At 44.1% G+C, this 16969-nt stretch overlaps 1 protein-coding gene across 2 annotated transcripts in view; it reads right to left on the reverse strand.

The window, feature by feature from the left end:
- The window catches only part of LOC125129319 (uncharacterized), a 94152-nt gene extending 84805 nt beyond the window's left edge, over positions 1 to 9347 (reverse strand). For both annotated transcript variants that reach the window (XM_047783913.1, XM_047783912.1), the window contains exons 1-2: positions 9306 to 9347; positions 132 to 752 (exon numbers count right to left, since the gene is read on the reverse strand). In XM_047783913.1, the coding sequence (XP_047639869.1) occupies positions 132 to 752; positions 9306 to 9308 (624 nt within the window). In that variant the 5' untranslated portion in view covers positions 9309 to 9347. The remainder of the gene's footprint in view (positions 1 to 131; positions 753 to 9305) is intronic.
- Positions 9348 to 16969: the final 7622 nt, after the last annotated feature.

Here is a 16969-nt window from a genome sequence, read left to right on the forward strand (position 1 = left end):
GGACGCGCGCACGCACGGACACGTACGGGCACGCAGGTACGTCCAAACCCTTCCTTGTTGGGGCTGCCGTTTTGTCCCACGCTACGGGAGGTCAGACGGGAGGAAACCCCCTCTGCTCCCCAAACGCTCACCTTTCTTCCATCCGTGGCGTACAGCTTGGTCACCGGGCGCTGCATGACCTCTGACAGGTGCTGCAGAAAGACCTCGAAGCTCTGCGTGACCCTCCTATTCAGGACCACCGCGCGCCTCGTCTTGGGGTCGCCGTTCCTGAAGACCACGAGCCGCCGCTGCGAGCGCAGCATGGCGGAAGCAGGGGCAGTGGGGGAGCGATGCGCGTGCGCGCTGAGGGCGCGGCTGCTGAGCCAGGGCCGCGGGGGCCGGCGGGCCTTGTCCAGGTCCACAGGCTGCACCTTCCGGCCGTGGGAGCACAAGTACGACTGGCCGTCCTCCAGCTCCTCCAGACGCGTGATGCTGTGCCTTCCGCGAGGAGTGCTGATGTTCCTCACCCCGAAGGGTAGGGGCACCTTCCCTGACAAGTTATCCAGTAGAGCATCAAATGTCTTGAAAGAACGAGGGTTCAGCACCACCCGGACCCCGCCGAATTGAGGGTCTCCGCTCTTATAGAAGCTGATCCTTTTGGCCACCACAGGCTGCATGACGCCCAGCTGGCGAGAGGAAGGAACCTCTTGGGAAGAAGTCCGGCGGATCACGGAAAAACTGGTGGAAGCAGTTTCGACCATTTTGGTCGATACCTAGCGAGGGAAGCAAATCATTCATCTTCACAGTAGCAGAATCATGAAGAATACAGACTAATGCAAATGCCAGCTACTTAGAGCTGTAGGCACTCAGGCTGTTCTAGGACTTCATTCATTCATTTATTCACTCATTGTACCTACCGATTTTGAAAGATAATTTTCAGGAGCTTACAATACAAAGACATAAAAGAAAGTTACATAAGAGTGTTTTGTTTTCTTTTGGTCTTTTCTAGAGCCGCACCCGCGGCATATGGAGGTTCCCAGGCTAGGGGTTTAATCGGAACTGTAGCCGCGGGCCTAAGCCAGAGCCACAGTAATTCCGGATCCGAGCCGCATCTGCGACCTACACCGCAGCTTGCAGCAATGCTGGATCCTTAACCCAGTGAGGGAGGCCAGGGATCAAACCCGCAACCTCATGATTCCTAGTCAGATTTGTTAACCACTGAGCCACTGCAGGAGCTCCACCCTAGGAGTGTTTATAATTGAAAGATTAAAGACAATCTAAAGACACTGCTAAGGGCCTAGATAGATAAACTATAATATATAAACCCTTGACAAATTATGCAACCATTATAAATGGCTTTATAAATAGGTATTTATTGGCATAGAAAAGTGATCATGACCTATTAGTAAACGGAAAAGCAGCTTATAGAATACACATGCTATGCCACTGCCAATGTATCTGGTATTTATCATACTAGCAGATGAAAGTCCAAAGTATATACAGCCGGGTGTTGGTGGTTATCCCTGATGGCAGATCTGGAGATAATATTTGTGTTTTTTATACATTGCCAAGTTTTGCGAATCTTTAAAATTAACAGGTATTACTGAACAATAAAAAGATTACAAAAGGGACACAAATCAGAAACCAGTTAGAAAAGAGTTCTACAGTTGATCGATTTAGTTCTACATGGCCTGGCAGTCAAGGAAAATGGAGAAAAGCAGGAAAAGTTTATAAAGTTCAATATTGTCTGTTGGATGGAATCAAATGAACTCATCTAGAGGAAACTGTTTCCTAACATTAAATTTTAGAAGGGGGAGTTCCTCTCATGGCTCAGCAGTAATGAACCTGACTAGTAGCCATGCGGACATAGGTTCAACCCCTGGCCTTGCTCAGTGGGTTAAGGATCTGGTGTTGCCATGAGCTGCAGTGTAGGTCGCAGAAGCAGCTCAAATCTGGCATTGCTGTTTCTGTGGTGTAGGCTGGTAGCTGTAGCTCCAATTTCACCCCTAGCCTGGGAACTTCCATATGCCACCGGTGGGGCCCTTAAAAAAAAATAAAAAAAAATAAAAAATTCTGCAAGGAATGTGTCGCATATGTCCTTTAAATAAGGGACATGTTGAGGTAGTGTAAGATGTTTCTGTTACAGATGGTAGAAAATGCAAGCAAATTATTTAATACACTGCTAATCCTACTTTAGGTAACACTGCACTAACCAGATATTTTCAGAATGAATGACAACATTGCCATGGGCTAAAAGTAGTGCAACCTAATACTGCTCCCCCTAGTGGTTCTAAAGTGAAAACTTCACGAGGAAATTTAAGAGCCATTTCAACCAAATCATGGAGGTTTTCCTCTTTCACTTTCCAGGTGAAGCCAGAGTCTGACTGACAGGTGAACAGCTTGTAGGAGGGTTTATCTGATTCTGTGCTGTATTTCATTTGTAGCATATTGTAACTATTTTCTTTTGTTTTAAATCAATGTAATTATTAGTGTCTTTTGACAGAGTAAGAATGCCCTGCAGCCTTGAAGACAAACTGAACAAACTAAATAAATGTGATCGGTTTTATAGAGATGAAAAAGGCATTATTTCTCATTATAAATCAGCTATAAATCTGGCCCAAATCACCTACTTAAATGTTTGCAAGCTGTTATCTAAGACTCTTCATTATATCTCCAATACAATTTGCAAATCCTATTTATATGTAACCTAGGAAAATGCATTCAGGGATCAGCCTAGAAATCAGCTGTGCCTCCCCCTCTCTCCTCCAGCAGTTTGAAGCAAGTATAATACTTAGGACAGAGGTAGCTGTAGCAGGCATGCGCATAGGGGCTGGGCAGCCCCACTCTACAGTGGAATTAGCAAAACCTCCGTCACTTCTCATCCTTGGCTGATAAGCCCTGTTCTGACCTAGGGCACACACGGAATCTCCTGCCCACACCAGCTGTAGGAGGGTGGATTCCTTCAGTGTTTAAACAAAAAACTTCAGAACTCTGTGCCTCCAGTTACTTTTTAGGTTGGTTTACTTACGTATTTATTTGAAAAGATTTTACACCAATAGTGTTTGAGACTCATTTCTCACCTGATTTTGGAAAATTTATCTACATGGAAGTGCATGGTAAGGCTTTTTTTTTTTTTTTTTGGTCCTTTTAGGGCTGCACCTGCAGCATATGGAGGTTCCCAGGCTAGGGGTCTAATCAGAGCTGTAGCCACTGGCCTACGTCACAGACACAGCAACACGAGATCCTTAACCTAATAAGCAAGGCCAGGGATCAAACCTGTGTCCTCATGAATCCTATTCAGATTCGTTTCCACTGAGCCACGATGGGAATTCCCATAGTGAGGCTTTTAATTCCAGTAGTTTTCATTCTGGATCTCAATATTTGGAGAGCTGTGGACCTGGTAGTCATGTGGGGAACACACTTATGTGGGCTGATGTGCTAAGGGTTTTGTTTGAGGTTTTTAGGGTGTGTGTGTGTGTGTGTGTGTGTGTTTGGGGCTAAAATAAGAGGAGATTTTGTGTTAGTAACAAAAAAGAGAGAGAGAGAGACCATGGTAGACTGGGACAGCTGGAGGGAGGAATGGCCCATTGCCCCTAGCCCACCGCTGCCACACTCCGATCAATGGTTTTGAGCCTAATGGCCTGATGCAGGAGAGGAAGACGCTGAGGTTACCACATCCTGGGGACGTGCCCAGCAGCAGAGGGGCATTTGCAGAGCAGGGTGGTTGTTGCCAGGCACCGTGGTGAGGAGGCTGTAGCAAAAACAAAAAATGCCAGTCCCCATGGTCTTAGCTGCATACAAAGCAGATCTCTGGGATCCTGGACATCCCTGGGGGACGTTTTGGAGAGAATGTGGAGTTTTTGCATACATGTGGGAGAGGTTTAAGAGCCTCTGGGAAGAAGGCAGGGCTTAGCATAGCATCTGCCAGCACGTGTGAACAGACCAGGGACGTGTCAGTCCTGACTGCAGTGTGCCCTTTTGTGAAACAGCTTTCAGCCCTCCATGGCTTTTAGCCACCCTGCCTTAGTTGGGCAATTTCTTAATCAACTTTAAAGACTAATCAGAATTTGGAGGGAAATTTTGTTACTGTTTCTTTACATAAATTTTAGATAATAAGGTTTATTCTATGCCCTCTAAAGCTGGGGTAAGGCAGTAGTATACTCAGGCTGTCTAGGGAACAAAGTACCTAAAGTGGTCTCACTCTTCTCCCAGCAGGTCATGGAGGTAGATCCAGGAAACGAGTGCCCCTCCAGGGAGTTCCCTTTATGCTCAGTGGTTAATGAACCCGACTAGGATCCATGAGGATGCAGGTTCAATCCCTGGCCTTGCTCAGTGGGTTAAGGACCCCGAGTTGCCATGAGCTACAGTGTAGGTCACAGATGTGGCTCAGATCCCACATTGCCAAGGCTATGGCAGAGGCCGGCAGCTGTAGCTCTGACTGGACCCCTAGCCCTAGCCTGGGAATTTCTGAAGCCACCTTCCTCACCACTGACTTCCCCAGGTAGCAAATGACCCAGTTAACAAAATCTCTTGCCTCCAGCCTGTATTATATTGAAATCTACGTCTAAAGACTTGACCATTTGCCATCAATATCTTCCCCTCTTCTTGCCATGCTCTTCATTGCCTAGAGGCAGACCAGAGAACTGTCATCAATATTTGTATTGCTTTTTAAGATTAAGCAGATTTGTTTTACCATCCTTGGTTTCCCTAGGTTCAACCACAGTTGTGCTTAATCTGCACCATCACTGGTCTCAACTGTCTGTGCTGCTCAGAGCAAAACACTTGCCTTTTCCTAGAGCGCTGTGCCTTCTCTCCACCACGCACTGGACCAAACGTGACAGATTTACAAGACGCAAGCACATCATCTCACTGATGATATTTTTAATTTACCACATAATAGGAATTCAAGCAATGCAGAAAGGAAAATGAAATAGAAAAAACCTGGTATATTCATAATATCCTGTAGCAGTTCAGAGATCTGATATTGCAGGAAAAATCAGTTCATTTCACAGATCATAACTCTATGGGGTAGGGCTGGGGGTGGGCGTTCAGAAAGGAAATACAACAGTTATTCCTATGGCAGTCACAGCACTGTGGAATCCAGCAGCTCCCTCCTTCTGTAATGTACAGCCCAAATTTCTCAAATAGTGTTTTTGTAATCAGAAAAAGAAATTTTACTCCTATTTGAATACACTAGAATTTCTTGACTTCCTGATACTGAAGTTCCTTTCTACCTCAATATCAGCATATTTGGGTAAAGAGAGTATTGGCAATATTTCCTCCTTTCCGAATGGTTACAGATAGAACACAAATATGTAGTCTAGATATAAAACAAAGTGCAAGTAGCTAAAACAGATTATTTTCAAAATAAAGATTTGTACTTACCACAACTTGAAACTTCTCTTATAAAGAAAACGATGGTTTGAGTTGTTTGAGCAATTGGATGTGTAACCTGCTCATTTCGTGCAAAGAAAACTAATGTCACTGGATTTATTCTTAGTGTATCTACTCAGGGACTGGTACAGCCAATTAGTTTAATCCGAGGTGATGCTAATCACCAGACAGAATTCACCTTATGGGGGCCACTGCCGGAAACAAGCCAGTTCCCGGCATGCTCCACAGCTCCGAAATCTTCCTAATGAGCGTCTCCCTTGCATCATCTTGCTTTCCTAGTAGCATCAGCAGAAGATACTTCACCAATTCATAACTGTTTCCCTTCTAGGCAGCCTTCAGTCCTCATTTATTTGCATTAAAGAGAAAAGGTTGTAATCCTGCTAAAAATGAAATAGGTCAACATTTTGTCATTCTTTTACAAGAACCCCTGAGTCAGTATTTCCTCATGGCAGTCACTCAAAAAGAAAAGGGCCTAAGCCTTTTGTTTTTTATTTAAGCGCTCCTGCTTATTATGGCATCATAATAAGCAACGTGAGGAGACATATGAGACGGGTGCCACACAAGTGAGGTGGTTCTTCTGCACACACAGCCCTCCCCGCTTCTTTGCTTAATCATGATGGGGTTTGCACACGTTCAGGATTTTGTCACACACGCAGTCCCTGGATGACACGCGCTGCCTCTGATGGGCACCTGCCGTCTAATCTGATGCGACAGTCCCTCACCCGATGGGATTTACCAGGCTTCCCGCCTCAGCTCTGAACCACAGGAGGGGAGGGGCCCCCTCTGGGGAGGAAGGAGCTGTTTCACAGCCGTGCTCCCGAAGGTGGCCTCCAAGCAGGTCACAAAAGGAAAAGCAGTGAAGCTGCAGAATTTGCCTGTAAATACTGACTCGTAACAAGTGACAGTTAAAAAGTAAAAAGGATAAGAAAAGGAGGGAGGAGGGGGAGACAGAAACACTGGATGAGAAGGAATAACAGAGGGATATGCGGAGGGGAGGCATAGATTAGAGAAACCACAGCGTTTAACTTGACCCAAACCTCCTTCATAACCATGCCATCCACACAAAGACACAGCAACGGAATCAATAAAGAAACGTATGCTTACAGGGCGGCAGGAGGCAGGAACGGCGTCATCACCGTTTGAAATTGAAGTGTAAATTTTAATAAGTTTGGAGTTACATGTAAGCGGCTCTTAATAGCTAAGGGCGCCTGAGGCATTTCTGTTGATTTTATCTTGGATCCTCTAATCCAAGCCTGATAAACAATTCACATCCATTGGGTCTATTTCAACACCGAAGGAATTTCAACTGAAGGAATTCCTTTGGGGCACTTGTACGAAAAGCAAGGTTTCAAATATGTGTGTGATAAATATATCCGCATGAAGAGCTCTGCCCTTCTAAACATCGCCCTGAACATGTGGTCCACTCCCATGACTCCAGTCAGGAACGGAGACCCGTGGTGCCACCATGCCGTCTTCCTGGCATCACTGTCTCTGGCAGATGCCATTGTAGGAAGTCTAAGCCACAGTTACCATTTCTCAAGCTTGAACTTGCACACAGATCACCTGGTCATCTCTATTCAATTCTGTCTGGTCACCACTGACCAGGGAGCCAGACCACCGGAGCCAGCACACAGAGGTGAAGTGCTTTGAAGTCAGACCTCAGTTCAAATCCCGTCCCCTCCTCCCACTTGGCCATGTGGTCTCAGGCCATTCACTTAATTTTTCTATGACTGTCTCCTGGGCAGTAGAACATCAGAGAACATCTAGCTTAAAGGTGCATTGTAAATACCAAATAAGACAATATACATGTTTGATGACATGCCTTAATGTCCTAATAAGTGTTCAATAAATGGAAATTATTATTTTAGCCGTGTTAATCTTCCTTTAAAACACCTTCCTGGGAGTTCCCGTCGTGGCTCAGTGGTTAGCAAATCCGACTAGAAACCATGAGGTTGCGGGTTCGATCCCTGGCCTTGCTCAGCGGGTTAAGGATCCAGCGTTGCCGTGAGCTGTGGTGTAGGTCACAGACGCAGCTCAGATCCTGCATTGCTGTGGCTCTGGCGTAGGCCGGCGGCTACAGCTCTGATTGGACCCCTAGCCTGGGAACCTCCATATGCCCTGGGAGCGGCCCTAGAAAAGGCAAAAAGACAAAAAAACAAAACAAAAAAAAAACATGGGTTGGGGGGTGGGGGGATGTGCTTGGGTTGTGGGATGGAAATCCTGTGAAAATGGACTGTGATGATCATTATACAACTATAGACGTGATAAATTCATGTGAGTAATAAATTTTAAAAAAGATAAAAATTTAAAAAAACAAAGAAAAGAAAACACCTTCCTGGTTCTCACCAGCTTTGGTGAACGTCCTCACCCCCTGCTGTGCCACACCACTTATGCTCCGATTCCAGCTGACTTGTGCCATTTCATCTCAACCTGTGTTTTCCTACTCTTCAGCTTGAATTCCGTGACATTTCTTGGCTGTGGCTCCGTGCTTGTGCACGCCCTGTGGCTTTCACCTGGATGGCCCTCTCTCAGCCCTGACGCCCTGCCCTCCGTCACGCTCCACCCTTCCACGCGTCCTTCAGGACGCAGGGCCTCCCAGAACCCTTCCTCAAACCCCCACCTCCCCACTACTCATTCTCTGCTGAAGTAGAGACCCTCCGCTCTGCTCGCTCATCCGGACAGGTGTATGCTCTCTCACACGGCTTACCACGCTGCCATCCGTGGCTGCTTCATGAATAAACACATTAAGCACCAGATGTATAACTAATTTATTCCTTCAGAATTTCCAGAAACAGCTCAGTGCCCTGTCCACAGCAGATCCTCGTTCAGTATCTGCTAGAGGAATGAGGCTCCGCTTGTGTTTAATATAGTTAAACACTATAATATAATATAATTATATTTAATATATTATATGTTTAATATATTAATGTGTCTAATATATTAATATGTTTAATATATTGATATGTCTAATATATTAATATGTTTAATATATTGATATGTCTAATATATTGATATGTTTAATACATTAATTTTTTAATATATTAATATGTTTAATACATTAATATGTTTAATATAGCACAGAGACACAGCCCTGCCTCATTTAACTGCTAGAATTTACCTCTCCAGGCATATCCAAGGGAGTAGGGCAGAGATCAGACTTCATCAGGAAGCATAATCATTTGGAGCCATTAGTACCCAGCATGCCCTCTGTCATTTCCAACCAACCACATGGAATTCTGTGGACGGTCCATTCCGACTGAGTGAAATTACTGGGTATTACACCTGGATGATCTCTGCTTTGGAAACAATTTCTCACATTACAGATCTCCTGGACTTGAAAACTGATATCTGTCTTTGCTCAGGCTCTTTCAATGCCCTAGACTATGTGGTTTCGACAGGGAAAAAAAATTTTTTTTTTATTCCAGAACCTCAGGGACCTCTAGGCCTTATAACAGAAGAGCTAACATTTGGGTCATCAAATTTGCAGAACAAAAAGAGAAAGTACTGTGGGGCTGAAATGGTCCCAGAAATAATAGCTGAAAATTTCCCAAATCTTGAAACAGACAAACTGATTCAAGAAGCTGACTGAATCCCAAAGACAATAAACTCAAAGAAATTCACACAAAGACACATCATAATCAAACTTCAGAAAATTAAAGACCACCAAAAATGTATAAAAGCAACCAGAGATGACACATTACAAATAAGGACACTTTGAATAATAGTAGATTTCTCATCAGAAACCACAGAGGCCAAAAGGGCATTATAACCATTTTTCAAGTGCTAAAATAAAAGAGCTGTCCGCTAGAGTCTCTACCCAGAGAAAATATCCTTGAGGAATGAAGAGTAACACAGACGTGCTCAGATGAAGGAAAGCTAAGCAAATTTGTCACCAGTAGATTTGTTCTAAAAGAATTTATAGGAGTTCTCACCATGGTACAGCGGGTTAAGGATCCAGCATTGCCACAGCTGTGGCTCAGCTTCAATCCCTGACCAGGAACTTCCATGCGATTCGGGTGCAGCTGGAAAATAATAAATAAATAAAAGAATTTATAAAGAATGTTAACTAATAGGAAGGAAATTATAAAAGAAGAAAACTTGGAATATCAGGAAGGAAGAAAGAAGAACAGAAAAACCGAACATATGAATAAACAACAAAGACTCGGCTTCTCTGGAATTTTCTAAATTACATTTGACAGTTAAGGCAAAAAGTGTAGTACTGTCTTACATGGTTCTCAGTGTATGTAGAGGAAACATTTAATATAAATGGAGGATGTTAAGGGAATCTAAGTTTTTTACACTTAAACTGGTAAAATGTCTACATCCGTAAACTGATAATTTTCTGTATGTACAATATAATACCTAAAGTTACCCCAACATACACAAAGAGATGCTCAAAAACAAGATAGAAAAACTAAAATGAAACTCTAAAAACTATTCACATATCCCACAGGAAGACATGAAAGAAAGAAAACAGGAAAATGAAAAAAACAAAGAGAAAAAATTAAAAGTAACAAGGCAGACTTAAGCCCTAAGAGATCAATAATTACATTAAACATAAACAGTCTCACATATTGTATGATTTGTTTATATAAAATTCTTTAGGGAATTTCCATTGTGACTTGGTTTACGAGCCTGACTAGTATCCATGAGGATATGGGTTCGATCCCTGGCCTCACTCACTGGGTTAAGGATCCAACATTGCTGTGAGCTATAGTGTAGGCCAAAGATGTGGCTTGGATCCGGAATTGCTGTTGCTGTGGTGTAGGCCTGCAGCTTGCAGCTCCAATTGGACCCCTAGCCTGGGAACGTCCATATGCCGCAGGTGCAGCCCTAAAAGAGAAAAAAAAAAAAAACAACTTTCTTTAAATGACAAAATGATAGAGATGGAGAAGAGACTGGTGGGTCCACTGGGGCTGGTGGCGGGGAGCGGGGAGTGTGGCCCCACAGGGTAGAATGATGGAGATCTTTGTGGTGATGCGACAGTTGTGTATCTCGATTGTATGAGTGGTTACACATATGATGAAATAACAGAACCACACACACACATTTCCATCAACCCCAAAGGACCCTTTGTCCCCTTTTGCAGTCACTTCTCATTTCCACCCATGGCACAAAACAGCCACTAATCTACCTTCAGTCTCTACAGATTTGCCAGTTCTGGATATTTCATACCCATTGACAGAATCATACAATACGGAGTCTTTCGCATCTGGCTTCATTTATTTAGCATAATGTTTTCGAGGTTCAACTATGTTTTGGCATATATTAGCACCTCATTCCTTTCTGTTGCTGAGTAGTGTTGTGGTATATGACTGTACCATATTTTGCTTATTCACCAGTTTGGGTTTTATGACTAATCCTGTAAAGGCAAGTGGTCACAGCAATTTTAAATGGGCTCAAGACAATGCAACAGGCATAGCCCTTCATCTGGAAATAACTGCTAATGAGAAATACATGGAAACCAAATGACACACGAGCTGTAATTCCCAGTGCTGTAGCAGACGCAGTGTTCCCACTTCTAAAACTTCTAGAGGAGACCTGAACGGATACCAAGTCTCATGAATAAATCGCATGTATTTATGTGCCCACCTCATAGTGCTGTAATAATGATAAAATGTATCAATTACTGACTTTATGCCCAGCACCTTGCTTAATGCTTTAATTATTTCATGTAATCCCCACAAGAACTCTATGAGGTACGTGCAATTATTAAGCCTACTTTGGGCTAGGAGTACGGGGGTCGAGGAAGGAAGGACACACAATTAGCAGCAAGTGGAACCTCTCAACCACGCTGCAGTGATGTTCTCCATCTCCTGCTTGAAGTCTGTGTGTGGAGAGGGCAGGGTCTGGAGGATCCAGACCACCTGGCTGCAGAGATCTGAGCTATTCCTCTTTTTTTTTTTAATTAAATTTTTTTATTACTCAAATGACTTTATCACATCTATAGTTGTATAATGATCATCAGAGATCTGAGCTATTCTATAGGACACGGAAATGCGCTGTTTCCAAGCAGGAAAATGACAACATCAGAGCCGAACGTGTCACTGACATCTATGTCAGGTGACTTGGAGGGAGGAGACTGTGGTGACAGAAACTGGTGAGGTGGCCCTAAAAATAGTTAAATCAAGTACTCCTGAGGGCCTGACATAAAGTAATAAGAATAGAAATAGAGAGGAAGGAAACGGTTCCCAAAGAATGTCAGAGGTAGACCCGAAATAACATAACAATAGGTGGATTGTGGAAGGCAGGGAGAGAGGTAATTTATTATTTAATCCTTCAAATGCATAATCGACTGTAGCCGAAGCAGCCCGCACAGAGCATAGTTCATGAAGAGCTGCGGCGTGAAGCAGGCGGAACAAAGATGACCAGAGAAACTGGCTTTTGTTAAGTACTTGCTATGTCCTCCTTTAAATGGGTAACTTGAGTTTTTCCAGCCTGGGAAAATCGTAGTGTCATTAACAACAATTAGGAGATACAGTTAAGTCAGGAACTGTTTAAATCCATTCCATTTTGAACATACTTAGTTTGAGGTCACAAAAGACATCCAGGTAGTGATGCCCAAAAAGCAGCTGTTAATGACATTGAAGATTGAGAGAGACATGAGAATAAGAGGTTGAAGAGGCATTCACATAGGGGCTGTAATGTGGGTCTTGGAATCACTGAGAGAATTTGTGAAAGCAGTGAATATTACTGTTCACGTAATGAAACGAGCCGACTCTAGAAGTTGTATAGTATTTACAGTTGTGACATGGATAGAGCCTAAAGTGGACCTGATAGTTTAAGATGAGATAACATAAAGACCCCAAGTTCACAGTGGAATTTTGAATTTCCATCATAGGCTGGTCAGATGAAACTGTTCTGATGTACCATGAATTCAAATTCAAAATGATCCTGCTTAAAACACCCTGAGGTCAAGTATAGTCTTATGGAGAAATAGTCTTATTGAAGCAGAACTTTATGTATCTCAAGAATGTCTTAAACTGAAATTTATCATTTCTGTGACTAATATTTATTTTTAATTCAGGACAAAGTAATGAGCTGTAATCACTTGGTCAGAATTTGATAAGTACTATCTACTAAATGAAAGACTGAAAAAAAAATGGATTACTCTAAAAAATTTACCTGCAAGGATAAATCACATTTTCCATAAAGTCTTCAAGAGGGTTCAAAATACTGTAAAGGAGTATATTTTACTCTACCCAAAAAAGGAATAACTTCACTATTCGTGAAAGAAAACGCAGCTACCTTCGAACTAGATATAACCAAGCTAAGTTTAGAGATAAGTCCATTCAAAAAATTATTCCTCATATCTTGACAGAACGATAAAGCAAAGTTTCTGCTTAGAGAAATCAGGTAAGTAGATCCTCAGTTTATTCTTCTCTCTCAGTTGATAAGAGGCTCTGGCAATTTCACACTATTGGACACAGCCAGTAGGGAAAAAAAAAAAAGTGATTTTTGGTAAATCTCCCCTGGTGTGTTCTTAGCACACTGCCACCAGGAAATATTTAGATGCTCAAAGAGTCCAACTTGCTGTGAAGAGATGACAGGAGAAATTTCATTCCGTCCATGCAACTAGATTAAGTTATTTTTAAATGTTTGGACGATCTTTGTTGCCTAGAGGAAATCGACATTCCTGAATAAAATCGCACTATGCAGAAGCATTTACTTATTTTAAGACAGATGTTGGTTATTTTTAAAAAGTGAGGAAAATACCTTGAAATTCTTTTAGACTGACTTGATATTTTTACATTAAAAAAGAAGCCAATGGGCACTTCTCCTCAAAGAGCAGTTTAGTCTAATCCTTACCACTAATGCTGTCATCGAGAGCTTTCCTTTCCTGTTAAGGGTATTTTTAAAAATTTCAAGCACTTTTAATTCATCCTGAAAGTGGAAATTTCTGAATTCTACTTAAAATTCTTAGCACAGGTATTATTTATTTATTTATTTGCTTGTGTATTTATTTATTTTTTTATGTCCACACCTGAGACATACGGAGTTCCTGGGCCAGGGATTAAATCCAAGCTGTAGGGACGACCCACCTACACCACAGCTACAGCAGCTCTGGATCCTTTAACCCACTGCACTGGCCCAGGGATTGAACCTGAGCCTCCTCAGTGACCCAAGCCACTGTCATTGGATTCCTAACCCATGGCACCACAGCAGGAACTCAAGAACGTGTAATTTTTTAATCGGAGTATAGTTGACTTACAATATTATACCAGTTTCAGATGTACCATGTAGTGGTTCAGTATTTTATAGACCACCCACCATGCAAAGTTACTGTAGATTATTGATGACATTCCCTGCCCCATACCTCATCTCCCTGTGACTTATTTTATAACCAAGAGTCGGTGCCTTCCTCTACTTCATCCCTCCGCCGACCCCTCTCCCCTTTGCAGCCACTAGATTGTTCTCTGTATCTGTGAGTCTGTTATATTTGTTTTGTTATATTTGTTTGTTTTGCTTCTTCAATGCCATATACAAGTGAAAACATACATCTGTAACTAACAACTTTCATAATTACGGTGCCTCTGGTGGCCCCTATTTGCTTAAAACTGTGTTTCTCCATCCTTTCCATCCTACTGCCTCTAAGGAAAGATGAAAATGAGTACATACTCCTAGACTGGAGTTTAAACCAAAGCTTGAAATGGAAGCATCAGTTTGGGGCCTGAAAAATAGCAGGCCAGTTTTATATATGCCTATCCTGTTTCGTTGTAAAAAGGGTTCATATTTTGGGTTTTTTATCAAATAAATAGAGCTGTATCATAATTGTCCCTCGTGGCTTTTCAAAGTCTCCCTCGAAGCGCACCAGTAAAGAATGTGTTTCTGACTAGTGGAACACGTGCAAAAGTCGAGAGAAGAAGGCACGCCGCTGGGCTGTCAGTCCCCCCCAACCCTACGTGGTCTGGCCACCAGCCCTGAGGTCCTGCAGAGGGCAGACTCCGCCTCCTCAGGCTGACTGTCCTGGGTCCCATCCTCTGCAGAGGTTTAAGGATGGCTAATGGCCCTGAACTTCAGCCTTCCCTGTGGGCCAGACTAGGTTTCAGTCTGCTGTTCTCATTAATGCTCCCCTTCTCGGTGGAAAGACCGTGGTGGACCCTACTGACTGCACTGAGATTGGACCCATACCCGCTCCAGCCCAGTCAGATCCCTGGCTGATTGGAGTTCTACCAATAAGACTGCAGACTGAACACAAGGTCACAGTGGATGGTGACTGCCCCACCTTTTTCATTTCTTTTCCTTTTTTTTTTTTTTTTTTTGTCTTTTTAGGGCTGCACCTGTGGCACATGGAGGTTCCCAGGCTAGGGGTCCAAACAGAGCTGCAGCTGCTGGCCTACACCACATCCATAGCAACACGGGATCCGAGCCAGGTCTGGGACCTATAGCACAGCTCATGGCAATGCCGGATCCTTGACGCACTGAACGAGGCCAGGGACCAAACCTGTGTCCTCATGGATACCAGTCAGATTCGTTTCCGCTGAGCCATGACAGGAACTCCTACCCCACCCTTTCCAATGGGGCAGCCTGGCAGCCCACTCTCCACTGAGGGTCTTCCCTAAATCTGATCTCATTTATTCCCTTCCCAGTACAGACTTCTGCCTGTCCCAGTGAGCCCAACCGGCTGCCCTCTGCACACGCCAGCTATTGCAGGGTGCGCCAGATGGCCGTGAGATTAGCTGGATTTGTGAGTGATTACCAGCCAAGTGCTGATGTGAGAAGTAGCAGCCCATGCCCAGAGCTCAATCCCAGGCTGAGACATGGAGATTGGCTAGGACAGAACTAATACAGATTTTTGAGGAAGGAAAGGCTGAGGCAAAAATGGTATGTTCAAGATGACACTCTAGAGGCAGAAGATAACACATCGAGAGGATGGGCAAGACTGGAAAGAGAAAATATAGCAAAGGAAACACGTCTTTAAGGAAGAAATCGTTAATAACTGCCCTGGGACAGAAGTGGTTCTGTAATGAAAGCAAAAGAGAAGACAAATTTTAAAGAAAATCTCCAACTGTTTAAAAATCAGTCAGTCCTTGTGGCTCAGCAGAAACAAACCCAACACAGTCTCCAGGAGGGCTCGGGTTCAATCCCTGGCCTCATTCAGTGGGTCAAGGATCCAGCGTTGCCATGAGCTGTGGTGTAGGTCACAGATGCGGCTCCGATCCCTAGTTGCTGTGACTGTGGTGTAGGCCGGCAGCTGCAGCTCCAATTCAACCCCTAGCCCTGGGAACTTCCATATGCCTGCCGCAGGGACGGCCCTAAAAAGCAAACAAAACAAAACAAAACAAAACAAAATCACTCCGTCAACGAATTTTGAGGCTCCGTGTTTGCCAAGCTTTGTTCTAAGCATGGACGAGAGCAATGAACAAGTTCAACCCTTGCCTGCCAGGAACCACCCTTCTAAAGAGGGAATCCAACGCACAGTAGCCAATGGCCTTCGTCGTATTCAGCATACTTACCGAGCTCACCCTGGCACGCCTTCTTCATGGAGGGCAGAAAGCCAAACCCTCACTCCCCAGCCCTCATGGGGCTCCTCTAGGTGACCTCATTTAGGCCAAGACAGTGTAATCAAAGAGCTGTGGCAGCATTTCTGCAAACTTTTGCTTTCTCTGTTTTGTTTTTTTTTTTTCTTTTTACTGCTGCACGTGTGACGTATGGATGGAAGTTCCCTGACCAGGGGTCCAAGAAGAGCTGCAGCTAAGGCCAACGCCACAGCCATGGCAACACCAGATCCAAGCCACATCTGTGACCTGAGCAGCAGCTTGCTGCAATGCAGGATCCTTAACCACTGAGTGAGGCCAGGGGTCGAAACTGCATCCTCACAGGAACCTGCTAAGCCTCACTGGGAACTCCGAAACTTCTGCTTTCTTGATAAAAGAAACAGACGTGGCTGGTGCCACACAGCCTTTTCCCTCTTCCCGGCCGGCCGGAACTGGGGAGTCAGACAAGAAAACACTGAGAGGCAACCCATGAGATGATATTAACACCCTGAGGATGGCCAAGGAGGCAGGGGGTCCAGGGTAGGCAGCTGGGCTAGGCTGCTACCCACCCCCCAACCCTTCTCATCCTATGAGAAAGACTAACCCTGTTCCTGACACCAGCTGCCCAAACAGACCTCTCGGTGACAAACAATCAAATCTGACCCTGGGCTTACACAGAAAAGGAATCTACTGAAAGAATATTGAGTGGCTCACAGAATCTTCGAGAGCTCTAAAGAATAAGGCTCAACCTTAAGATTTTAGGAGCAAATACACAAAACCTCTCGTAGCACTGGCCTGATAAAGAGACCAGCTGGACGCCACAGGGCCCAAGATGCCAGGGTCTGCACCTTTGCCACTTTCCCATCAGGAACACAGTCATACTGCAAGGGAGACCAACCTAGGACAGGCACCTCTGCTGTCACCTTAGTCAGAAAGTCAGGTCCCCAGCGAGCGTGCTGTCCCACCTTTCTCACTTCCCACCTGCACAAGTACCTCTGCCTTTAATGCACAAAACAGAAAACACACAGCTCCTTCGGCTCCTACAGGAAGAAACATTCTTTTCCCTAAGAGGATTTGTAAGGTGGGTCATCTCCAAAACTCAGAAGAGGTGCAGATGC

Source organism: Phacochoerus africanus, chromosome 6 (assembly GCF_016906955.1).
Source record: "Phacochoerus africanus isolate WHEZ1 chromosome 6, ROS_Pafr_v1, whole genome shotgun sequence".
NCBI lineage: Eukaryota > Metazoa > Chordata > Mammalia > Artiodactyla > Suidae > Phacochoerus > Phacochoerus africanus.